Below are 25,792 nucleotides of genomic sequence, written 5' to 3'. Positions count from 1 at the left end.
GCCACAATTAAATAGTTTCACATTAAACGTGGATTAATAGCCAGTTTCCCGTACAGAAAGAACCCTTTTTACTCCATGAATGTATAATATAAACCCAGGGGGCCGGAACCAATGTTGTCCCGGAACTAATGTTGTCCTCGAGTTTCCCTGGGTGACTTTATGTTGTAGCACCGGAGACAAATGTCATAAGCGTGGAGAAGGGCATTTGCAAGAAGTAATCATGTATAGATTAATATTCCGGTCCGTGTTCACGGCTCGAAACTCTTCAGTTAGTGTATACGAGTCGTGTGTGTTACCAGCTAAATGTCACAAGGCTGCACTTCCGGTGTTCAGGTGAGTTTAACTAGCTGTTAGTGAACATTATGTGAGTGTTTAGTTAACATCTGCTACTTATATGGGCTGTTTAGGGATGTATGTTTTTAGTTAAGACAACCTTTTGTACAGTGCCAGTGACAACAAACTACATGAAACTGTTTTATCTCCATAAAAGCTGTATAAAGGACACTAATGTTAGCTGTTAGCTTACTTGACCTGCAGTAATGGGGAGGAGCCTCACTGGCAGGTCGTTTCCATGGTAACGACCTGCAGTAATAGGGAGGAGCCTCACTGGCAGGTCGTTTCCATGGTAACGTCTATATGAGGTCACAACTGCAAAACTATGAAGCTGGAGAAAGATGGTCCCATCCAGCACCTTGCACTCAGGAGACCTTCACATCTCTCTGACAGACAGGGATTTATTCATTTAAAGGTCCCATATCGTGCTCATTTTCAGGTTCATATTAGTATTTTATGTTTCTACTAGAACATGTTTACATGCTGTAATGTTAAAGGGACTGTTTGTAAGAATCAGAAATGCTTGTTAACAGTGACACCTGTGGCTGTTAAGTCAACGAAAGTCAGCGTCGGGCTTGTGCTCGCTCTAAACAGGCGTGAACGAGCATCGCTCAACACGGTGAGGAGACACACGTCAATGTTAGCCGACCAGACGAAGGTCTCTCCATGAATCACTGCTGATCCTAGTGTTGGCGTTTCCTGCCTCAGCCTCCCGACTGCGGCCGGAGGGAACAGGGGAGACACCGGAGTTTTGGTCGGAGACGATAACGTTTCTCTCTGCGGAGCCCCGTCACTTCACAAGACACGGGAAACCTCTGTTGGTCTGGAGGAGCTGCAGCAGTTATTTCTGCACAAACGTCCACTGTATATTCACTAGATATTCTCAGAGCTACGAAGTCTTCTGCAGTGTGGAGTGTGCGCGCATGCACTTTGCAGTTTTGGTGCTTCCGTATAGTTTGTGTTGGAGTCTGAGTCTGAACAACGTAGCCACACACGCGAGCGCACATGGGACACCGACCCGGGTGATTTATACGTGTAAGAAGTTACAAACAGTCCCTTTTAAAAAAAAAAAAAAAAAAAAATTATTTTCCTCATACGGTCTGCCTGAATATACCTGTATGTACTCTCTGTCTGAAACGCTCCGTTTTAGTGCATTGCAACGGAATTGCAGTGGAATTGCGTTGCTAGGTAAAAGCTTGTGTCCATGTTTACTTCCTGTCAGCTGATGTTATATACATACACTGCAACAGGAAACAAACTGGGACACATTTAGAATGTTAATGTTTAAAACCGTGTGATGATCTATATATTGTATATTTGTGACATCACAAATTGAAACGGCTTGTTTCAAACGCACAATTTCTGAATACGGGCTGTGTGTATTTCTCCGTATATTGAGCGTTTTTATAGTTTAACAGTATTTATAAAGCACATAAACCTGTTTTATAACATAAAAGACCTGAAAATCTCACTTTTTACAATATGGTACCTTTAAAAGCTACCGTGGTCTCTACTTCCCATGTACAGGTGTTACATAAATCTCTGACCGCAGAGAGCCAGCAACACATAAGGTCACCAATTTCTGACGGCTGTCGTAAGAAGATGTGACCCCCACTCTACCTTTATTTTGATTTTCTTTTAGAGTTTTGAGAATATATCTTTAAATTAAAAATATTAAACTACATTTATGTTTGTAAACAATTTAGTTTTGTGTGTTTTCTGTCACATATTTGCTTCATTTATTGTTCAGGTACAGTGGGGTCACATTTTATGGAAACAACATCATACTTTTTTATGTTCGCTCAATATTTCACTGGGTGAAAACAGACGAAGTTAAGAAGAAGATTTTCTACTTTGGTTGGCGAAAAAGTATTCAAAACAAGATAAATATATTCATCAATATTTGATGTGAGGTCTAAAGAGCCAAACAATGACGTGTCTGTTGCTGCAATTGGTAATGAAGTGTTTTTCAGTGTTTTATTATCATCAAAAATATCATATTGCAAAAAGATCCCTGCTATATCATGATGATTTTAAGACGGTATTGCCCACCCCTAATAATAATTGTTTTAGTATTGAATTTGTTGTATGTTATCATTATTCAAACTCCTGTGATCCCTTCTGATTCAGACCCCTATAATGATTAACTCTTTCTTCTCTTAATATAGGTTTGGAGGTGGAGTCAAAGCCCTCGGCACAAGTTCGGTCCGGCTGTGTGAAAAGAAGGACGATGTTGCCCTCGTTAATCAAGACGAGAAAACAAATGCAGATAAAGAGGCTGAGCCAACAGAAACTCCAACTCTGGTCACACAGGAAGCTGAAGATGACGGCAAAGTCATCAAGATGGCTGAACAGAGGGAGGAGGAGCCAGTGGTGTTAAAGACAGATGATGAGGGTACCGCGCAGCAGCAGGTGGATGTTAAAATTGACCAGGTGGTGGCAGTGCCAAAACAAGTGCAGACTGATGCAGCCAAGAGCGGGAAAGAGAGTCTCCTTGACCTTCTTGGAGCCATGAAGGTGGAAGTAACTAATAAGAGGAAGCTGAAAAACTTGAAAGTGAAGACAAGTTATGAGCCTACACCCAAGTCGAAGCCAGCAGATATGGAGAGCACCATCAGTATGTTTCAGAAGGCTACAGTGGAGGCTTCATCACAGAGGTGAGAGGGGGATTGAAGTCAATCATCAGGTTGCATCGCATTGTTAAAAAGCAGCTTTCTTTCAGTTTTATGCTGTAACACAACATGATGAGATGGCCACTACTGTCATTGATTCTGTTACGTACTTTACACCTTAATCCTGGGAGGATACCTGAAGCTCTGGTCTCTCTTCATCCGTTGTGTTTTTTAGTGAGACACTGGATCCTGAACTGGTTGCAGCTGCGTCTGCTGCTGCCTCCACTCTGCCTGACCGCAGCCAGGCCGAGTCCGAGCTGCTCAAGCAGTTGAGGCAGCACGAGACCGTCACTGAGGCTCAGAAGAAAGGAGACATGAACAACCTCGGGTGTGTGTCTACTAGTATATGAATATTAATGGAACGAATATTTAAATAAGATTGTGATATTGTTTTCTGCTTTTTCATTCTCTGTAACGGAAAATTGTAATCACATGTAATCCAACAATATTTTCTCAGAGTAATCCTCGCTGACATGAAGGTACGGAGGCTTCCCAACCGACAGAACGCTCGGCCATCGAATCAGATCCGGTTTGACGACGACGGGCGAGGATACACACACGACAGAGGAATCACTACAGAGCTGGACGGCGTTCGGAGAAGGTAAATACTTTCGTCATGTTCGTACTTGGAGAGGTTTTGAGATGGATCGTGTGTTTAATGTGTGTTTTATTTTTTTAGGAAGAACTTGTTCTCTGGGAAAAGACTCAACATCTTCTCCTCCACTCCTGATCAAGATGAAGCTGAATCAGCAGTTGGTAATAAAGAATTTAGACTTCTATTATTTATTGACTTGTTTGTTTACGGCGGATGATTTATGGTGTTATTTGTCTAGATTATTTTAACTGTTGTACTGAAAATAGAGCTTCATTCATGCTTATTGTCATGCAGGCGGTCTCTAAAATTTAATTGCAAAATTGCCCACATTGCTGCTTTAATATTTTCAGCACGGCCAACTCTATGGGACATGGACTTTGCTAATCAGCTGTCTCTGTCGATCAACCAAACACCTCGCAACGGGCTTGAGGAAATGATCCAGTGGACCAAAGAGGGGAGACTGTGGCAGTACCCGATCAACAATGAAATTGGTGAGTAACAAATACCATATTCTAGCTAAATGTAGGAGGTAGAAGGACAAAATGACACACTGACAGAGTCTTCTTGCTCAATGTCAGGTCTTGAGGAGGAAGCCAGCGTCCCGTTCCATGAGCACATCTTCTTAGAGAAACACCTGGAGGAGGGCTTTCCCCGTCAGGGACCAGTGCGTCACTTCATGGAGCTTGTGGTGGCCGGTCTGTCTAAAAACCCCTACCAGACAGTCCAGCAGAAGCAGGAACACATTTCCTGGTTCAGAGACTACTTCCACCAGAAAGAGGAAGTCCTCAAGGAGGCGGATGTTTACCTCAACTGAGCTTAAGACAGTTGCATACGTTGTCAACATCTGTTGAATGTGGACAGATAAAAGTAAGACCCGTTCACTCAAGAGGGGCGACTATGATCATCTTTACCCGTACAGGTTGGATGTCTAAACTCTTCCAGGAGGCCTGTTAGAGCGGAGAGGCATCAAGTCTGTGTCCTGGTGTCAAACATTGAACAGTATCTACTGTTTCTAACATGTTGATCAGACTGTAGAACTACTTTTGAAATGTTGCTTGTATAAAGTATGCAAACATATAAAGCAGCGAAAGTACAGTCATGGCTTTTTGCTTATTTCATTTTGTACCAGTTACCCACAAATACTGTGCCACTGATCATTTCTTCCTTTATTTGCATAATCCAATGCTAGTGCAGATGATTAACTGACTGTAATGTGTTAATAGTGTGGTGACACAATTACATGAAAAGACATTAAGTGATGTACAAACATCGTTGTGTTGAATTATATCTGGTTAACTTGACTCAGATATTGATAAAAAAAGGTGAAGTTTTGTATCAAGGCATGTTTGGAGATTATGTTGCATTAAAAAACAGCAACAGTGGACTCTTTAGTTTTAATGGATTCATTGTTAAAGACCTTCACATTCAAAGAAAACAGGTTGTTGAAAATATTTTTGTATTCTTTTTGCGTCAAAAGTCACACAAACACCTGCGATCGTGATTAATGGTGTTTTCCCTGGCAGGTCGTAAAACAAGTACAACTTATGTGAAGCATCTGAACCTCAGATCAGGTTTACAGTAGGAGCGTGTAATAAGACCTTGAACCTTTTGCCCTTTGCAGGGGAAGTGCTTTTAAAATTGTTAACAATGTGCCACGCAGATTCCATCTGGTCTAAAAACACCCTCTGTAATCTATTGTCTGAGAAAGTGTGGAAAATGAGAGCGTGACTCTTTAGAGTGCCTCATTTCCACATTTTGTTCACTTTTCCTCAGACACATGATTGGCATGATAAGATTTTGGCAACACTTCCCTACTTGTATGTGTTATGAAGTACAAAAAAAAAGTGTTTTGTGTGGAAAGACACCTGCTCAGACATGTCTTATATGCAAATAACCCACTAGATGGCACTACTGACAGCTGTGGTCATATAATGTGAGGATTTCTAACAATTTTAAAACAAAGCTGAGACCCCAGATATTGTAGGGATGCACCGGTACGATACTGGATCTCATATCGGGCCGATACTGACTCAAAAGGTGGATCGGATATCAGTGACAACGGGGCAGATCTATTCTATTCAAGTCTATGTTTATATACTATATACATTATATACTGACATTTTAATTCCTGTTTACCAATTTCTTCCTGCATTAATCAGGTTCACACTATATAATTCCTGTTAATTCTGAAGATTCCTTTTACCAAGTTGCTGGTGTACGATTTATTATTTACAATTCAGTAAATTTAAATCTATGTATTTATTGGACACATTTTTTTGTACAAAGTTAGGAAAGCAATGTTTAAGACAAGCTTAATGTTGACTTACACATAACAGAATGATCCGAGTCACTTCCACACAGTGAGGCATACAGATTATTAATTAAACACTGGTATCAGATCGGTACTCGGTATCGGATGATATCCAAAGCCCAGGTATCGCTATTGGTATCGGGGCTGAAAAAGTTGGATCGGTGCATCCCTAAGATATTTCAATAAAAAAAAAGCTACCTCTGCAATGCAGTAAAATGTGTATTAACCGGTATGATAAAACAGGATATGATTCTGTGATTCAAAAATAAGAAAAAAAAAAGAGTCAAAACATTTTGTGAAGTAATGGCATTGATTTCAAAATCATAAGTAACTGGCCAAAAACCCCAACTGATGGCTGTTAATGGAAATAAGACCATTTGTGGGGAAACACCCAACTACACGATACAAACGTGTCACTCTTTTCTAGAAATATTACACCCTTAAAGAGATTTTACTGTGAAAAACCACAAGGCACAAAGTGTGCTATTCTGAAGAAGCAGTTCTCTGTGGTGGTCAGGTGGGTTCTCTGAATCTGTCAAAGCACTAGAGGGAGTCTGTATGTTCCTCTGCCTCTATGGTGCGTTTAGGTGCCTTCAAAATGTGTCAGAATTACAAGAGACCCAAGAATTGAATGAGATGTAGTAGCAGAAAAGCAGATGATTGATCACTTTTATTATATGGTTGTAAATCTGGTATTAATAACAGGGTTCCTTCGCAGTATGGAATTTGATTTTTAGTAATTTCCAGGTCTGGATAAGTATGGAAAACAGAAGAGTATGGGAAACTATGTGTTTCCAGACTATTATCTATATTCTGTTTTTTTCAAATATAAAATTATGAATTTCTAAAAATAAATTGATACACGCAGAGGGTTTTTCATAGCGTTTAGAGACAAAATGTTTACCGCTGTGTGAGAAAGCGCGGGCCAGAGTGAGCTTGATGTCGTCAAAAGCAAAGCAAGAATTATGTCGTGCAACGCAAAGTCAGTGGACTTTAGATGTCTTTTCTAGTTCCGTGGTGAATTGTAAATGAAAATCCCTTCTGTTAGCTTACGGGTTTAAGATAAGCAGTTATTTAAATTTGCATGACAAAAACTGAATAACATTGCATTGTTTTAGCACCACAGCTTGAATATGATGCTGTGCATTGAACTTGTCTGGGTTTGGTGTTAATTTATTTGAGCTACAGTCTTCTGAGACTTTGGCCAATCACAGGTCATTTCAGAGAGAAAGCGTTCCTATTGGCTGTGCTGCGGCTGGTGGGCAGTGCTTGGTATTTCCTCAACTGATCTCAACATGTCTGCCGGGTCACAAACTTTCTCATTTTACAGCTAAACAGTGCACTACAAGATGATTCTGAGGACATCTGAGGTGAAAGATAGGCATTACAGTAACAGTATATTGATTCATATTTGATCAGCGCTGCCTAGTTTGACCGTTTGATTGGAGTTCGCGAGTGATTGACAGCTGCTCAGAGACGGCAAGGCACCAGCTCGGCTCTGACTGGTTGTTTATATCCGGTCTGTGAAATCTTGCTGATGCCATTAGGAGCACTGGAGGACATATGTTTTTTTTTCAGATTGTCTCATGCACTACGGTAAGGATATAGTGACCGTTTAAAAATATTTTTTTTATTCATATTTGCTCACTGCAGCTTTAACTTAGCCACTACAGACTTTAATTTGTGTCTAGATGGCTGTCATGCAGGACACCACGGTAGCATCTCACAGTAACTCATGGCAGAAAACTCTAAAGTTTCCCCTGTAATCTGCACAGCTCCTAATAAGTCTAAGATGCCATGAAGAGTAGAATTTCTGCTGATTAATGATTGCCCAATTAATTGTCAAAGTTCAACTTTAAATTCTAAAGAAATAAATTGCACATATAATGCATATTTCATTTAAAGGTCCCATATTGTAAAAAGTGAGATTTTCATGTCTTTTATATTATAAAGCAGGTTTAAGTGCTTTAAAAATACTGGTAAACTATCGAAACGCTCAGTATACGGAGAAATACACACAGCCCGTATTCAGAAATTGTGCGTTTGAAACAAGCCATTTGGATTTCTGTCCATTTATGATGTCACAAATATACATCATTACACGTAAAAAAAAAAATGAAAACGTGCAAAATACAAGTATGAACCTGAAAATGAGCATGATACGGGACCTTTAAGTTGCGCTCCATTTAGACATGATTTCCAGCCACTTGAAAGCACCGTCTAGTTGTAGGTTACAGCCCAGAAGACGGATCCTGTGAGTGGGCCCTGAAGGCAGCATCAGGCTGAATGACTGTCATGCTGACTGAGCGGCAGACTTGAGATCTGCAGCCAGGCGGTGCAGGATGCTGTGAACTTCACTGAAGACCTTCAACCAAACAACTCTCTGACTTCCTTTCATTTTTCATTTTTCAATCATTTGTCTGGCTTGGAACTGAAATCTTTGAAACACTTTTTTTTACCTGTTGATTTTTTTTTTCCATTCATATTTCTATGTTTGTGTGAGAGTGACAGTGAGACAGTGACAGTGAGACAGTGACAGTGAGACAGTGAAAGTGAGACTCAGACATGGCCGAGGTTCCTCCACCACCGCAGCAGCCGGTGGTTGAAATCGACCCGGAATTCGAGCCTCTCTCCCGGCCGCGCTCCTGCACCTGGCCCCTGCACCGGCCGGAGCTCACCGACCCGGCCGGCTCCAACACATCATCCCCGGCTCCGTCGGTGCAGCAGGAGCCCGGAGCAAACACCGAGTTCATCAGCAACCTCGGCTTACTGGAGGAGGACTACGAAGAGTATGCAGAGCAGAAACCACCTGTGCATTGCAATGATTTTCAAGAGGGTTTGCATCCACATGCACATCCTCACCACCACCAGCATCATCATCCTCTGCAGCTGCAGCCTCAGCAACAGGTGCCTCCTCCAGGTGTTGCACCGCTGGTTAGCTCCAGCTCCAGCCAGAGGAAGAGCAGCTCATCCCGGAGGAACGCCTGGGGCAACATGTCCTATGCTGACCTGATCACCAAGGCCATAGACAACTCACCTGAGAAGAGGCTGACTCTGTCTCAGATCTACGACTGGATGGTGAAGAACGTGCCTTACTTCAAGGATAAAGGAGACAGCAACAGCTCTGCAGGCTGGAAGGTGAGTGGATGCGTGCATGAGGATGAACCAGAGATGGTTTGATGCTTGAGATGTGACCTTTAGCTCCTTTAAAACTAGAGAAAAGTGTAATTCAGTGCACATCTGCACAGACAGTACTGTTCAAAAGACTGAGAAACCAGCAGGCAACCAGTATGATGGCACATTTTCATCAGTGTCTGATGCACATTTTATTATTATAGAGAGCAAATTTCTATAAATGCATGTTTGTTTCTGCCTTTTTTCAGTCGTTTTGTCCATTAAATAGTATGCAAATTAATTTCCTCTGCAGTCAAAGGTCACTTAAATCACTCTAATCTCAACACAGCAGTATAAAAACATCCTATATTCTGCTGAATACTGTTGTACTATAGGAAGTACTGTATATGGGAGCATTTTTCAAGACATTTTAACTTGTCACAGTAGGAAATAAATCAGTGTAAATATTAAAATGGCTGGCTAGGATGGCTGAATTCTATTTGTTATGTTATTGTGTTTTTCCTACTCTACTCTACTGGTTTAATGGTTTAGATGTGACCATAAACTCCTTTAAAACTGGAGAAAAGTGTAATTCAATGCAGCATATCTGCACAGTACAGTTAAAAAAAGACTGAGAAACCAGCAGGCAAACATTATGATGGCACATTTTACACTTTTTATCATTATAGTGAGCAGAGAGAGCAAAGTTTTATAAATGCATGTTTGAATCTGTCTTTTTCTTCATTCGTTTGTCCATTAAATAGTATGCAAATTAATTTCAAGATTCAAGATTCAAGCCCTTTATTGTCATTGTGTAGTACAACGAAATTAGATTATGACAATCCCATAGGTGCTAATGAAAAGACAATACAATAAAAAAAATAGTGCAGATAGTGCAATATAAATGTAAAAAATTTAAAAAAAATAATACAATTTCCCCTGCAGTCCTGCTTAAAGGTCACTTAAATCACTCTAATCTCAGTTTAAAAACACCCTATTTAGCTGAATATTGTTGTATTGTAGGAAATACTGTATATAGGGGGCATTTTCAAGACATTTTGACTTGTCATAGTAGGAAAACATCACAGTGTAAATATTAAAATGTCTGGCTAGGATGGCTGAATTCCATTTGTTATGTTGTTGTTGTTTTTATGTGTTTTTCCTATCCTCCCCAGACAGCAAAATACCTGGTGTGACATCACTCTTTGTAATGTGGTCAGTCAGTCCAACATGACTGAGAGAGAGAGTGCACCTTCTGCGTTAGAGATCTGCAGATACATGCTGGTTTTAAGCTCTATATACTTTTTATTTCAGGCCAATATTGAGTGCACATTCATCAGAAATTATTAATAAATAGGAAAACAATATTTTTCCCAGAGAGTAAACATTTTTTTTGTTTTGTAAAAAGGTTATAAAGAAGTAGTTTTTTGCAAGATCCGTTAACATGGTTTCAACCAGTTACTCTTGAGTTTGGCTGCTGAACTGAACTGGCATCTCAGTAAGCTTTGAAGTTTTTGGAGTGGTTTCCTCTGTCAGTGGCAGCACACGCCTCTCTGCTGTGTCAGTGAGGAAATGCACAGCTCTCAGTCTGACTGTAAACATCCCATACATGAGCCTGAGAATAATTCTCACTGTACAGTCTGCAACACTGCAAAAACAATGGACATGTTTAGAACAGAGAGGAGAAATTCTTCAGCAATCTTAAGCTTCATTATACACCTGTCAACACCTCTCAACAGATTCCAGATCTACCTTTTCCTATTCCTGAGCAAACCTTTTAGTGGGAACAGCCTATCCACTATAACTACTGACTCATAGTCTGTGCAGCGTCTCCACAGTCATGGAAAACCCGGTACAAAGCTGTGCTTTCTGGCCTGGAAATGTATTGGAAATATTTAGCACAAGGGGGAAAAGCAGTAGCCTAATGCCTGTACAAACACGCTAATCCGGGTCTTAATATTGTCTCGCCGGGTGAGGAAGTTACTCAGCCGTGGTGGATAGAAATGAACTGTGGGCAAAAAAGCAGACAGAAAGTAAAATAGACGCTATTTAAAACCTGCACAGTCCAATTCATATGTCATCCTTGCAGCCCTTCCTGTAGCTCCTGCGTTCTCGTGAGATGTAATTTTGAAGTTATGTCAGGAAATGCCTTTGTGAACCTCAATCAAATATAGTTTCCATTGTTTAACACCCTCTCGTGAAAAGCCCGATCGCAGCTTCCATTATGACTTATGCCTCTGCTAAACCTCCCTTTCCTCCTTTTCTTAGTCATTCTGCAGTTCTTCAACTACACTTGTACAGTAGGTGTAGTGAACCACTGGTGCAGTGGTTGGTGGGAACGTAGTCAGTTTTTAAGCAGCGTGGAGTAAACTGGTCAGAGCTCCCCTCCGACAATAACAGGAGGCGACACAAACAGCTCAATCAGTGTTTGGGAGTGTGTCGGAGGGGAAGGGGCTCGGGAGAAGGGAATGCTGGGAACGACGTCAAACATCCTCCATTCCTGAGCTCTGTGCTCATATCTTTGTGTCCCGGTCTTCTAGAGTTTCCTCAGCGGATGCCTCAGTTTGGAGAAAGGGATCGCTACGCTGCTCTTTATCCGATCACTTCCTTCTCTCGGGCCTTCTGTTGAAGGTGTTTGTTCAAATGGAGCTCAGAGAGTTTTCATAGGCCGGGAGTCCTTTCTGCACCAAGATCTGGAAACAACGGCCGGTTCTTTACTATTTCTTATTGATTTTAGAATCCACAGTTTTTGATAAATGTCTATAAACCAACAATAGCTACAACAATCAATCCATGAGTTCAATCAAACTCAGCCAACATCTCAGTGTCTTTGACTCATTATGCTGTAGTTTTCTACTGTACTTCACTCTGCTGACCTTAAAGCTTGGGACACACCAAGCTGACATCAAAGAAATTGTGGCAAGGCAGGCCTCACGCCTCACGTCGCCTTCATCTTGGCCAAAAATTTGCGCTTGAACACACCGCAAAGACTACAGCCGACGGCCAGTTAGCACGTACGTTCTGTGCCTGTGTGAGATGAAATAACTCTCCACACCAGCAGGCTGTGGTAGTCTGTATTTGTCATTCAAAAACTGAAACCAAAAGACAGAGGACTGTAGAAGCCGTTGTTATATTAAAAAGGCGTTTGCCGACACCACTCTCTCTCACACCACTTAGCTTCATTCCAGACGGCCATGTTGTTGTGAAAATATCTGTGTGTCGGAATGATCAGATGAGATAAAGATGAAAAATGTGTTCTTCTTTTTGACTTTACTTGTTGGCTTCTCTTGTCTCACTTCCGTTTCTCTTCTCGTGCACCGATTCGTTGAAGCTGAACAGCCAATCAGAGTGATTTCTCTCACCGACGAGCGTCGCCAGCGCAGAAAAATCTCAGACACGGGCAGACTAGAGCCGATGGTGCGGGACACACTGAAAAAACGAGTCCGATGGACGCTCACCGACAATCCCCAAACTGTCCGATATGTGTCAGGGCCCAATGTTGGGTTTTTGTTCTTACTTTAAGGAAGAATTTTACTCACAGTCCCGTGTTAGAGGAGCATTGTTCGCCATGAAAAACAAAGTTGTTTTTAGGAGCTAGTGATGCTCGAATACTCACGAAACTTGGCATTAAAAGTGCTACATTTAAAATTTCATCTAAGCAGCCTCGTGGTACGTTTCATCTATATTTATGAAATTTGGTAGGCCCACCTATAACATGTAGACTTTTAAAAAAGCTATTCAACAAAGCAGCAAATGAACTCAATAACAATCGCACCAGCCTGTTTATCTTTGATATCACCACTTCAACCTCTGCGATCCTAAATGTTGGCACGCTTCGCCGGGCCTTGGAACCACCGGCTAATAGTTATTTTTACACTTTCCTGTTAAAAAAACACAACGGTCCCCCCCACAATGAACTATGATGCATTTCCTGCAGAGTGGATGGAAAACAGTGCCATGTGTTAACATCCCCGCCTTGCAAAACACGAGGGTCAGGGCTGGAAAAAGAGGAGGAACCAATAGGAGAGAGACATGTACATGGATCGTGTTTTCTTCGTCTGATTCTATGTGGAGGCATTTTATTCCGTTTCAGCGTTCCCCGCCGCCCGCTAAAAGAAATCATCAGCCTGCTTGTTATTCTGTTTTGTGTCGTATCCTGGCCCTCGTATTGACTTTAGAATCCACATGCATGATTGTAATGACAGATAGAGATAAGCCAGAGACCTCATGGTGGGTGGAGGGCGTTGAGTTTGAAACTCGGTGATTATACAGCTCCACCTAGAAGGTGGGTGGAGGGCAGGACGAGGGCGACGCTGCTGCTGCAGTGAGAGCTTCCTGTCTCCCTCATGTCATGGAGGATTTTTTTGGTTTTCCCTCTAAAAAATTGTGTGGTGATCATGATGCCTTTACCACAAGAGAGGGGCCCCTGCCAACTGGGAGGACTGGTTCCCCTGGGATACTGGCGGGTGTATGAGTGGCAGTGTGCAGCATGCGAGGTACTTTACCATCTATTACTGGTACTGCCACTGTTTTTCTCAGTGAACTGTGACCTCAAATAATGGAACAGGAAGTAGCACCCCGGAGTTTAACTGGCGCAGAGTTTCTGAGGTGTTCAGTTCAAAACATGAAAGCATTTTATCAACAGCTACTTGAACTTTTTAAAGGTTATGAAGTGCGTAATAGCCGTTGGTTTGTAGTAGGGCTGTCAAAGTTAACGCGATAATAACGCGTTAACGCAAATTTGTTTTAACGGCACTTGTGATTTTACGGTTGTAGCGGCTCAGTTTTAAAGATTGAGTGAAGATACTGGTATCATATGAAACCAGAAAACCTGATGAATCCATCGGTACCAACCAAATTTTGGCAAGGAAAAACTGTGACCTTGAACTCTGACCTCAAGATATGTGAATGTAAATCGGTCTATGGGTACCCACAAGTCTCCCCTTTACAGACATGCCCACTTTATGATAATCACATGCAGTTTGGGGCAAGTCATAGTCAAGTTAACACACTGACACACTGACAGCTGTTGTTGCCTGTTGGGCTGCAGTTTGCCATGTTATGATTGGAGCATATTTTTAATGCTAAATGCAGTACCTGTGAAGGTTTCTGGACAATATCTGTCATTGTTATGTGTTGTTAATTGATTTCCATTAATAAATATAAACATACATTTGCATGAAGAAGCATATTTGCCCACTCCCGTGTTGATAAGAGTATTAAATACTTGACAAATCTCAATTTAACATCCCTCAGATCAAATGACATTTTTTGAATTGTTGGTTTATGAACTCAGTTTCGTGACGCCTGAAAAAAAATGAGGGCAAAAAAACCTGAATAGCTGCCAGCTATTTGTCTTGGGATCACAAGGTTAAAAAGGGAGGCCTTCCCTTAACTTAAGAGGCCCACTGAAAGCTTCAAGTAACCCCATGAAGAAAGGGAGGCTTGGGGCCAGGGCTTTCAAAGAGGAGCGACCGTGGCTGGAGGGAAGGAGGGGAGCAGTCAGCTGACTGGCTGGCTGGCTGTGAGCGGAGGCCCGTGTACAGTCCGCTGCTGTCTACACATGTGTGAGCCTGTGGAATCTGTGGCATGTGGCTCTCTGCATTGTCTTCCAGTCCTGCACAGGATAATCATCCCCCCTCCATATTATGTTCACAAAGAGAGAACCTGGCCTCAAATCCATTATGCAAAATATAAAGGACGTGGGTGCCGAGGGAGGCGAAGAAATATGTGAAGAAAGAGAAACGGGATCAGAAGTAATTGAGCTTAGTGTCCAATCCTGTAAAAAACAGTTGGCCTTTTTACCCTGTAAAGTGTGCAAAGAATGTGTGTCACTCTCAGAGAAAGATTAGAGATCAAGTTTCTAATCGGCTTAGTGTTTCTGGATATTTAGTATGATTTAATTATGTTTGATTAATAGCGCATCACGTGAGGATGTCTAACTGTGTCCGTCACTCTCATTCGCCCCCCTCCTTGTTTATCTAAAGTTGAACTCTTGACACAAAGCTCCCCGTTCCTTTTCACGGTCCCACTTTGAAGCCATTGCAGAAGTAGGTCACTCAGTTTGATGCTCAGCGTTAATGAAGCAACCTGCATTGTGCCCGCGGCCACCAAGAGGCGACACGGTCTCCACACTGAGCCGGAGGGCTCTTCTTCTTCTTCTGCAGCAGCAGCAGCGCTCGCCTTTTTACCGCCCTGTAACAGAAAACTTCAGGTCCCACGCTCATTCTTCAACTTCCTGGGTCAGAGGAGAGGCGGGGGGGGAGGAGGAGGAGTGCACAGGAAGACACTGTCAGGAAGTGGCTTGTCCTTTTACTGTAATCTCTGCAAGCGCTGTTCTCTCTTATTCTCTTATTTACACCACATATCTGACGGCTTTGTGGTGGTAGTAATACTGTATGACAGCAGTTAGTTATTAAAGATAACAGCTCTGATTAATTGTCAGCCATCTGCAATTGTACAATTTGCACCCAGCGAGAGTCATCATACAGTATAAGATAATAATTTACATAATTAGATATTCAAGTTTCTGTTTTACGTTACGTTAGGTTATGTGTGAAGAGATGTGATGCATATCAGTGGAACATCTGATTCATTATTTTATCTGATTGTATTCATTTGACATATTTTGACACATATCACTATAAAAAATAATCATCATATTGTGATACTGATTTCAGACATATCGCCCACATATGACTATTAGGAAGCCAATCTGTGCATTGACTTTTTGAGCTATATATAATCAGCTAGTTAGCAGAAGTCCCAGGACCAACAAACTCATCAAGAAGTGTAGCCGACCGCAGCTGAACTCTTTGTAGTCAATGGCAGCCAAAGAGATTAACATACTTCCTTATTTCACTGTTAATGTGATTTTGATTTATGGCCAATTGTTCCACATGTTTCCTCATTCACTACAACTTTTGTTTAAAAAGCTTTTGGCAGAAGCAAACCAAAAACAATGCTTTGAGGGTCAATGAGGTCAATGACGCTCTGATTCGAAGTAAGAAAATAAAAAAACAACACTAGATCACTGCAGAATAAATAAAAATGTAAGAATATATAGCCTAAAGTGAATTTTAAACGAAGAAAAAACACATTCTTACACTTGCTAGTGAACTGCTACAGCCTTAGCTACTTGGTCTGGTATTACCAGTGGCTAATATGAGCTAATGTTAGATAACTTTAAAGGAGAACTTTTCAAAATGCATACATATTATTCCTATGGTCTAAACAGTCCAAAAAATATAAGTAAACATGAACAACTCTCTCCGAAATCCCCAAAAACTAGAGTGCTAATACTCAAACTTGTGATGTCATCAAGTATAAAGTGCCCCATAGACAATGAATGGGGAGAGATGTTCTAGATGACACAGGGGAGTATATGGGAACATTTTCTGTTTCAAAAGTGAGAACACTACGATAGAATAAAGCTCATTTGGGTATAAGAAAGAAAACAAACATTCTGTGGTTCCACAAAATCAGTCTCCCATTCATCGTCTATGGAGCAGCTCCAGACTTTATACCCGATGACATCACAAATTCACGAGTTTGAGACTTACTTCTCTGGTTTCTGGCTTTTAGAGAGAGAGAAGCTCATGATCACAATTATTGATTGAACTTTCCGAGGCCATGGAAATAACATATTGGAATTCTTAATTTAGGTGGTGTTCCCCTTTAAGCAGACCTTTCTGCATAACTGATATTACACAATTAGTTTGCTGACTTCTTTCTTTTTTTCATGTCACTGAACATTTTAATAAACTTGGTGTTTTCTTTTGTGGTATAACAATTGAAATGTTAATCTGTGACATGCTACCGTAGCAGAAGCAGTTAGGTTATGACGTTAGCAAACTGATATAGTGATATCTAAAGTGTGCAAACATTAGCTAACATCAGCCACCATAAGCTCGTGGTCATACCAGACTAAGGAAGGGTGTAGCAGCAAAACCTCAAAGGATGTGTTTTATTTACAAATTTTCACATAAGAAAGTTACACTTTAACATTTTAGTGATAACTGCAGCTGCATGAAGCCACTATATGTATGCAAATTTAAAGTGATTCTCCTTTTCCCTCCAGTTTTAATCACTAACTAAATATCAGACCACACCATTGACATAAAACCGTATTACGGATTTGAACCGCAGCTGGTCCCCAGCAGTCGGTCTCCTGGGGGGATCCTCTGTCCTGTCTGTGGTTGCGTCTGGCGCCGTATGTAAAACGTTTGGACCAGTTACAAGTGAGGCCACTTTCTCTGTGGCTGCACCTGTCCCTCCAACCGGGCCTTGTTTGTTTACTTCTCCTGCAACCGTTACTGCGAGCCTCATGCTTCACTACACCAGAAACAGCTGCTGTGTCAGTTCGATTGTTTTGAAGTCCAGGAGGAGGAGTCGCTTCACACTGAGGCAGTTTGTCTTCATGATATTGATCACAGATGATTTAGAGATCATTGGGTACACTTGAAGAATAGTAAGATGGTGGATGATTCTCTATAATCTAACGCAGGTCTTCTGAGTGTATCTGAACTGGGTTTGCAGCAGGTGAACTTGCTTTGTGCTGCACTGCATTTACAGCATGCCGTTCAACTTGTTGCATTTCTGAGGGCAAACTGAAAATAGATTTTGTCAGAAGCAAAAAGATCTTTCTCATGTCAGGCATCCTTGCACCAGCTGACCTACATGTAGGACCAGTGTGATGTTAAAACTCTTCAGCATTAAGCCAGTTTGTGTCAGATGCAGCAAGAAATCTTGTTCCCTCACAGAGCTTTATATAAGCTTAATATATTATAATATATATTTTCTTAGCACATAAGATTCATGAAAGGCTAATAGCAAGAAACGAAAAAATATTTTTGGTAGCTACAAAGCTAGGAATGATGCAGAATTAATTTTGAAAATAAATTTAGTTATTTTATTTAATTATTCAATTTGATTAATATTATTTATTTATTTGTATTATTTATTTATTTATTTATTTATTTATTTTTTCCCTTCTTCTTTTTCATATCGTGGTATGCATGGGGAATAGGTTGAAGTGGGGTTTATGCGTGATAATCACAGACCATTGCTAACACTACTGCCAACAATTTATGTTATTAATATCTGTGCAAAAAACAATAAAGAGATTTGACAAAAAAATATATATATACAGTATATATTTTAAGCGCTCAAGCACAATGCTAGATATTTTGTCCTCAAGTCAAGAGCGGCAAATTGGCATTTTATTACAATATTTATGTAATAAGATATACTGTCTGTAATGCATCTTAACTCTTCTACAAGCTTGTGTTGGATGACTGCTCTAATTATTCAATAGATCTCTCGTAGACATTTACGTCACTTACAGGCCTCCGTAATCTATGCCTGGGAACTTCCCTGGTTGCCATGAAAGGTCAATGAAGAGCATATAGATTTCTAAATGCCCCACTTTCACACAAACTGCCATGCAGCTACAGGTGGACATATTTTACTACTTCAAAGTCGGTTAAAAACTGAGGGCCGTGACAATATGTTTCATAAAGAAGTTTAGCAACAATGACGCATATAGGCCACCTTGGGTCGGGCTTTCAGAGACATAATGTGTGAATGGGGCACCTCTTGAATTAGTGAGGCAGGGGATGTCTTTTGTTCTCTTTGGGCTGAGGTGAGGTCTGTCTCAGACAAGGATTATCCCCCGGCGGAGGGGAGAATTACTCTTCCCAGGGCCCAGTCATGCAGCCCGTGATCTATTGTGGGTGCTAATCAGAGCTGCAAACATTTGCATATCACTATAGTGATCTCAGCCGTGTGCGAGCAAGATGTGTCAGTTTGGTTAGTGGAGTAGAAGTTGGTTCACAGACCGATCTGTGCAGCACACTGCTCAGATCTCAGGTACTCCGCTAATGACTCATTTCCTGTATTCGGTTACAGATTGAGATCTTGTAAAAAGAGAAAAAAAAGGAGAGAAAAAGGTCATGAATCAAGTGAACACGAGTCAGATTGAGCATTTTGAGGCCATGCAGTGAGCGTTAACTCCAGTCTGCATGTGCAGGATGTCCTCCGACACAGGAAGCCTTATTTAAAAGTCAGTGAAAGAGAAGGGAGGAGTCCGGTTCAGGAGAGAGGAGGGGGGGTTCTGTTGTGGTGAGTCAGAACACAGACCGTCCGATCCAGCAGCACGTCACTCTCTCTGTATTCCCGCTCCATCCAACCTGTTTGCACGTCTCTGTCAGCGCCGGGCTGAGGAGCTCGTGTTCAGCACACAGTGAACTCATTGACCTCAAGCTCTGCCGGCAAAAACATCTCCCTCTGTCGCCCTCCCCATCCTCGCTTCGAACTCTGTAACCTCCCCTCCGCTTTCTTTTTCAGTAAAAAATGTACCATTCATGCACAGCCTCCACTCTTAAGGATCAGGCTTCACAAGGCCACTGCTGATGTACAGTTTGAGGTTAAACTTGCTGTGGTTCAGCGCATTCGTATGGGAACAGTCATCCAAAACAATACTCACAATGTTCTCAAGTTTATACAATTATTTGAAGTGTCATTCTGGCCTACATCCTGGTTATGCTGCTATTGGAAATGTATTTATTTTTATCCCTTTATAGAGCCATCCTGAAATAAATCATATTGATATGCTATAATATGAGTTCTGATAATTAATTTGCACTCCCGATCCGAGGCCATCATTTTACGTCCAGGCTGTATACAGTACGTCTGTGTCCTGTGTGACCGTCTCTCTGTTCCACAACCATCGTTGTTTTTCTTCCTGAGAGAATTACCGCAGGAGGCGCCTCTGCGTCCTTTTTAGAGTTCATAACATAGCATTAGAGAGAACGGACTGAATGAGGCTTTAGGTGTATACATGTTAGCACAAGGACAAACGTGACCACGTACAAAAAAAAGTGAGCAAGCTGGTTAAACCCAAAGCAATACAGCCGGTCTTATTCAGGAGGTTTTTTTAATCTGCTGCTGGTGGAAGGGTGGGAAGGTGGGATAGGGCTGTGCAGATCAAACATGGTGTAAATCACAGGAAACACGATTATGGCTCTACAGTGAGGACGCAGCAGGATGACCACCCTAATAAACTCTAATATAGAACTTTTCAAAGCAAACGTTCAATTCGTAGCAAGGATAATAAAAGCTTAACAACATAAAGTTTAAATACTTTAATGTGATAAATTTAACATCATACGAGAAAAGGCTTAGTCTGCAAATCGTGCACGAGACTCATATAAGTCATGTGAAAATAGCGTCAGTATAGTTTTATGTGCTCATCCAGATGATTTAATCAGGCTAATAATAGTCACTAAAATGCTAACTTTAAATAAACTTTGCTTAGCTGGTGGTGGCACTAGTATATACGAGGGCTGTCAATCCATTGAAATATTTAATCGCATGATTGCCCATAGATTAATCACACATTGATCGCTAATTTTTCATCTGTTCAAAATGTACCCTAAAGGAAGATTTGTCAAGTATTTAATACTCTTATCAACATGGGAGTGGACAAATATGCTGCTTTATGCAAATGTATGTATATATTTATTATTTGAAATCAAATTACGACAAAAAACAATGACAGATATTGTCCAGAAACCCTCACAGGTACTGCATTTAGCATAAATAATATGCTCAAATCATAACATGGCAAACTGCAGCCCAACAGGCAACAACAGCTGTCAGTGTGTCAGTGTGCTGACTTGACTATGACTTGCCCCAAACTGCATGTGATTATCATAAAGTGGGCATGTCTGTAAAGGGGAGACTCATGAGTACCCATATAACCCATTTACATTCACACATCTGGAGGTCAGAGGTCAAGGGACCCCTTTGAAAATGGCCATGCCAGTTTTTCCTCGCCAAAATTTAGCGTAAGTTTGTAGCGTTATTTATCCTCCTTCGTGACAAGCTAGTATGACATGGTTGGTACCGATGGATTCCTTAGGTTTTCAAGTTTCATATGATACCAGTATCTTCACTCGTTGTTGAGCATTTAGTCTGTTTGATGCCGTCTTATATTCAGTAACAGATACTGTATTCTGGCTGTACTGACTGACATCTGTCTTGCAACGGTACCAAATATTTATTTAGAGTGAAATAAATGACACCACGTATCCCATCCATCCATTCCTCGCTCCCTCCTGCCAAAGTAACTAATGTCTTTTGCTGGAGAGCGTGAAGAGGGAGGAGTGGAAAAAGGCTCAGTAGACATAATAATATTGTTGACGTAGGATATGGACATATGCATACTTCCTGTTCATCTGCTGGCTTTGACATCACACTCGACAACCAGCTTCTTCTCCATTCAGTATGAAAAATGACAAACATTTCCTCTGCAGCAGTGCACCTTCTCATTTAATTCCCACTGAAAAGCAACCGGTTGCTTCTTTTTGCTCCAATATTGACCAAGATATTTTGCATTGTAGCCTCCACATAACTGTGAGTCCGCAGATAACTTACAGATGATTCACTTTTTCTTTCCCCATACAGAACTCCATCAGACACAACTTGTCCCTGCACAGCCGCTTTGTGCGCATACAAAACGAGGGAACGGGAAAAAGCTCCTGGTGGATGCTGAACCCAGAGGGGGGAAAGAGCGGAAAGTCACCTCGACGCAGAGCCGCGTCCATGGACAACAACAGTAAGTTTGCCAAGAGCAGAGGAAGGGCCTCAAAGAAAAAGGTACAGTCCCCCTTTTTATTAACATTATACTCACATACTCATAAAACCAATCTGTGTAGAGTTTGGCCATCTATTTTTCTCACAATTCTGCTGAATCTAGGTTAAAGGAACAGTTTGGCATTTTAGAAAATACAGTTATTTGCAGGTTATTTGTTATTTTAAGCTCACCGGTTGCTAGTGGTAGCTTCAGATATGAGAGTGGAGTCAATGTTCTCTGAGCGAATAAGCATTTTTGATGTAAGTTAATAAAACACTGTTCATTTTGATGGCAGCGTGTGTGAGTTTTACTGTTTTTCTGTCCTCAGATGGCTCTACAGGAAGGAGCTGAGGGAGGAGCAGGCAGCCCCGGTTCCCAGTACTCTAACTGGCTGGGAAGCCCAAACTCCCACAGTAACGAGGACTTTGAAGCCTGGAGCTCCTTTAGGACACGCACCAGCTCTGACGCCAGCACCCTGAGCGGTTGCCATTCACCTTTCCCTTCTGAACAGGATGACCTCGTGGAGTCTGACGGCCACATGATGTACCCTGGAGCGGCGGGGACCAAGATAACCTCCACACTGCCCAGCTTGTCCGAGGTCGCCGGATCCATGCCGGGTCAGCATGGCTCAGAGAACGTCATGGAGAGTCTGCTGGATAACCTGAACCTGCTGTCCCCTAAACCCGCCCAGCTGGGTTCTGACTCCTCACATCCATCAAATGCTGCCATGCTTCAGAGTAGCCCCTACAGCTCTGCTGGCTTGACCCCCCACCCGCAGAAAGACTACCGTAAGTGCATGTACGGCCCGGTGAGGATGAACTCGCTGCCCCCTGCTCCCATGCAGACGCTTCCAGAGACCAAGCCGGGCTTTAGGGCTTATGAGAACCAGTATATCCCTATCTGCCCCGCTGGCCTCCTCAAAGAGCTGCTGACCTCCGATGCAGAGGCCAGTAGGGATGCACAGGTGGGGAGGGGAGGTTGCCTAATGCCGCCTTACAGCCGCCAGAGCCACATGGGGGGTCATAACGGAATAAAAATGATGAATCCTCCTCAGTGTCACCCAGTTCCTCATGTAAATCCACAAGCTATACATAGACAGGGTCCTTCAACCTCACAAGACTTGAATAGTTGTAACATGATCCCCCTGACTAGTCTGACTAGTCTTTTAGGGGCCCCTCCTCGAATGACCAGCCTGAGGACATGCACGCAGCTGCCCCGTGGACACCCGGCGCACACTAATGATGTTTCGGCAAGCTACAACGGCTACAGGGAACTCAACTCAGTTCACCCACACGGTCATCACCAAGAGCGGTTGCCCAGCGACCTGGACAACATGTCCATTGAGAGGTTTGAATGTGACATGGAGACTGTCCTCCACGACACCCTCATGGACGGTGGGGCGCTGGACTTTAACTTTGACCCCGCAGCTGGGCCTCATGGGTTTCCTCAGAGGGTGAAGACCACCACACATAGCTGGGTGTCAGGCTAGGACGCACGGTGGACCATAAACAGGTAAGACTGAAGTACTTTGGTAGTAAGTAGACTATAACAAATAATAATGTCCTGTTTCCATGTTTCTCATCCCTGAACATTTTCCGTTCTCCCTCACAGGTTTTTCTCCACGTCACGCCGCCGCTCGCCTTCATTCAGAGGCTGGAAAATGTAAATCCACAAAAGCCAGCAAAGATGTACATATCTTGAGTTGCAGCTCCTTGTATAACAATGCATGTTATTGCTTTATATTTAATAGAGTAAACAAAAATAAGTTCATCATTCAGATCCAGAAATAACAACACAACAACCAAAACTGTTTCCAATATGCTTGAAAACATTTTAAGAGAGCTCTGCAGAGAGAACATTATTTAGAGACAAACTAGTCTTGTTTACAATTGCCTGTCAGAAACTGGAAATATGTATATATTTGTTTATTTTTGCTGATTCATGTTCACATAAAGATGTACAGTACAGTATATTACACAAGACAGAACACAGTATCAAGAGTGCCTAACAAAAAGAGATTAAGACATTTCTCAAAATGTATGATTTGTGGCCAACACTGCACAATCACCTTTTGTTTTACAACTGAACTTTGCAGCAGTCAGTAGGCTCAGCTGACCATACTTGTGGGACTTCAAATCGCAGTGAGGACACAACGACGCAGTTATAAGCTCACACTGCTCTGTAGGTGATGGCAGAAGTTTTAAAATCAGGTCTGTATTTGCTACCAACCAGGGAAAGGAGCCAGTCTTGGAGTCATTTGGGGTCAACACAGCAACATACTGTATATTCAGTGAGATAACAGTATTAATACATATTTGAGTTAACCCATTAAGCATTGTTTTTGGTCCAGTGTTTAAAATGTCAATGAGAACTTGATATTACATTCTAGTGGACCAAAAACCTGCTAAATGTGGCTTATTTTGCTTAAATAATAGATAAACCGGTGTATCATCTGCATAGAGATAGATATTAAGTTTGTTATCTCCTCTAGGTGTCTGTCTGTCTGTCTAGAGCTAATCTGGCATACTGCTGAACCCATCAGCCTGATATTTTTGATGCTCATTTACGACTGTTTGCTCAAGGACCTCTCGTGGTTACAGTGATTCACACTTTTTGAAAAACATTCATTTTATTGACTGTTTTATACCGTCATTGACTGCTAACTCCTCACTCCTCTTAACTGATAGCAAAAAGCATTTCCAGCAATTGGCTAGGCACAAAACAAGCCCCTACCTAGTCTGTTGCAGGCCACATTTTGGCCTTTGTCATGGCTCAAAAACTGCCATATCTCCTCACCATTAGATGTTATTAGAGGCTGTGAGACAAGCTGCATCTCTGACTGAAATGAATTATTCATAAATGTATGAGGTATCTATTTATGTTTTTATTTTGATTGTAGCTGTTAGATTCTTGCTTTGTATGCTTGTAAAAAATATATGTGCCGATGCTGTGTACAATGTTCATACTGTATTTGAATTTTCGTTACATCAAAAGAAGGAAATTACAGATGCTTTCGAGATGTCGTCTTCTAAAAAACGTTCACTGAAAGTCCATATTAATCTCAATTCATGAAGAGAAGTGCACTCTGGCAATGCTCCCTGTTATGTTAACGGTGTTTTCATGCAATAAGTGTTAAGTTAAGAGTTGTTAAATGCGGGTGTTTTGGAACACCTATCGAGAATAATGCTCCTCAACATCTTATTTTGCCTTTTTGGACCCAATGTTGCTGTCAGGAGGAAACCTCTCAACTCTAGTATTGGCTTAAATGAAACTCTGTGACGTTAGGACTATTCTACCGCGCTTGACGTTATGAAAAACTTTTCCAAAACCACGTTTGGATAAGCATGGTGATCAAGTTCTAAAATTTTGAAAAAGGGACATTTTGAAGAATTTGGGAGATTTTTACCAAGACTGTTGTCAGGCCATTAAATAGGCGTTATCAGTCGCTATAAGCCCCATAGATGTGGGTCAATAGGGGCCTACTACACCCACTAGTAGGTTTTATCATCTATGTACATGGTAGATCACCAAATTATGACAGGAGCAGAAGCATAAGTCAGGCGCTGTAGTATAGACAATGTGAATCTCCACATGGGATGGAGGTCGGGGACACAAAACACAGGGTTTTTACCCAGGAGACTGGAGTTCGCATCTCGTGTGAAACCAACAATGTGTAGTCGTCTTTATGATAGTTATTTTAACCCAAAATACAGTGTTTTTCCCTAAACCTAACTAAGTGTTTTTATTGTCTAAACCTAAAGAAGTTGTAGTTTTGTTGCTTAAACCTAAAGAAGCCTTTTTGTTTGTGTTCAAAACATGACATTTCATTCAGTTTTACAATATGTTAGAATGTGTTGCTTTTAAGTTTCACTTTCACTTTTACAACGTACTAGGCGTAGTAGGCCCCTACTGACCCACATCTATGGTGCTTACAGCGACTGATAAGGCCTATTTAATGGTCTGATAACAATCGGGTGCAAGATGTGTGATACAGCGGGAGAATCAGTATACGGAGAGACTGATGATGAAATCCCTAAACTGACTGGAAATGGATGATGGCCTTCAAAGTTTAGCTGACAGCACAAGATCTGATGCTATTTACCTCCCAGCAGCTACAGTTTTATGCACCA

The 25,792-nt window shown here is 41.6% G+C and overlaps 2 protein-coding genes across 2 annotated transcripts; both read left to right on the top strand.

Moving 5' to 3' along the window:
- Positions 1 to 64: 64 nt before the first annotated feature.
- On the top strand, positions 65 to 5,030 carry mrps31 (mitochondrial ribosomal protein S31). Its single transcript, XM_037749551.1, has 7 exons — positions 65 to 333; positions 2,502 to 2,990; positions 3,181 to 3,333; positions 3,463 to 3,606; positions 3,685 to 3,761; positions 3,951 to 4,091; positions 4,179 to 5,030. Exons 1-7 carry the CDS (start codon positions 80 to 82, stop codon positions 4,412 to 4,414), a joined length of 1,494 nt encoding a protein of 497 aa, XP_037605479.1. The 5' UTR covers positions 65 to 79; the 3' UTR covers positions 4,415 to 5,030.
- Positions 5,031 to 8,441: 3,411 nt separating this feature from the next.
- Positions 8,442 to 25,382, top strand: LOC119476208 (forkhead box protein O1-A-like). The gene is made up of 4 exons (XM_037749533.1): positions 8,442 to 9,049; positions 21,494 to 21,685; positions 21,991 to 23,174; positions 23,274 to 25,382. The coding sequence occupies exons 1-3, from the start codon at positions 8,477 to 8,479 to the stop codon at positions 23,149 to 23,151; spliced, it is 1,926 nt and encodes a 641-aa protein (XP_037605461.1). The 5' UTR covers positions 8,442 to 8,476; the 3' UTR covers positions 23,152 to 23,174; positions 23,274 to 25,382.
- The last annotated feature ends 410 nt before the right edge of the window (positions 25,383 to 25,792 follow it).

The sequence above is a fragment of the Sebastes umbrosus genome, chromosome 17 (assembly GCF_015220745.1).
Source record: "Sebastes umbrosus isolate fSebUmb1 chromosome 17, fSebUmb1.pri, whole genome shotgun sequence".
NCBI classification, from domain to species: Eukaryota; Metazoa; Chordata; class Actinopteri; order Perciformes; family Sebastidae; genus Sebastes; species Sebastes umbrosus.
This window is presented reverse-complemented; position numbering and strand designations above follow the sequence as displayed.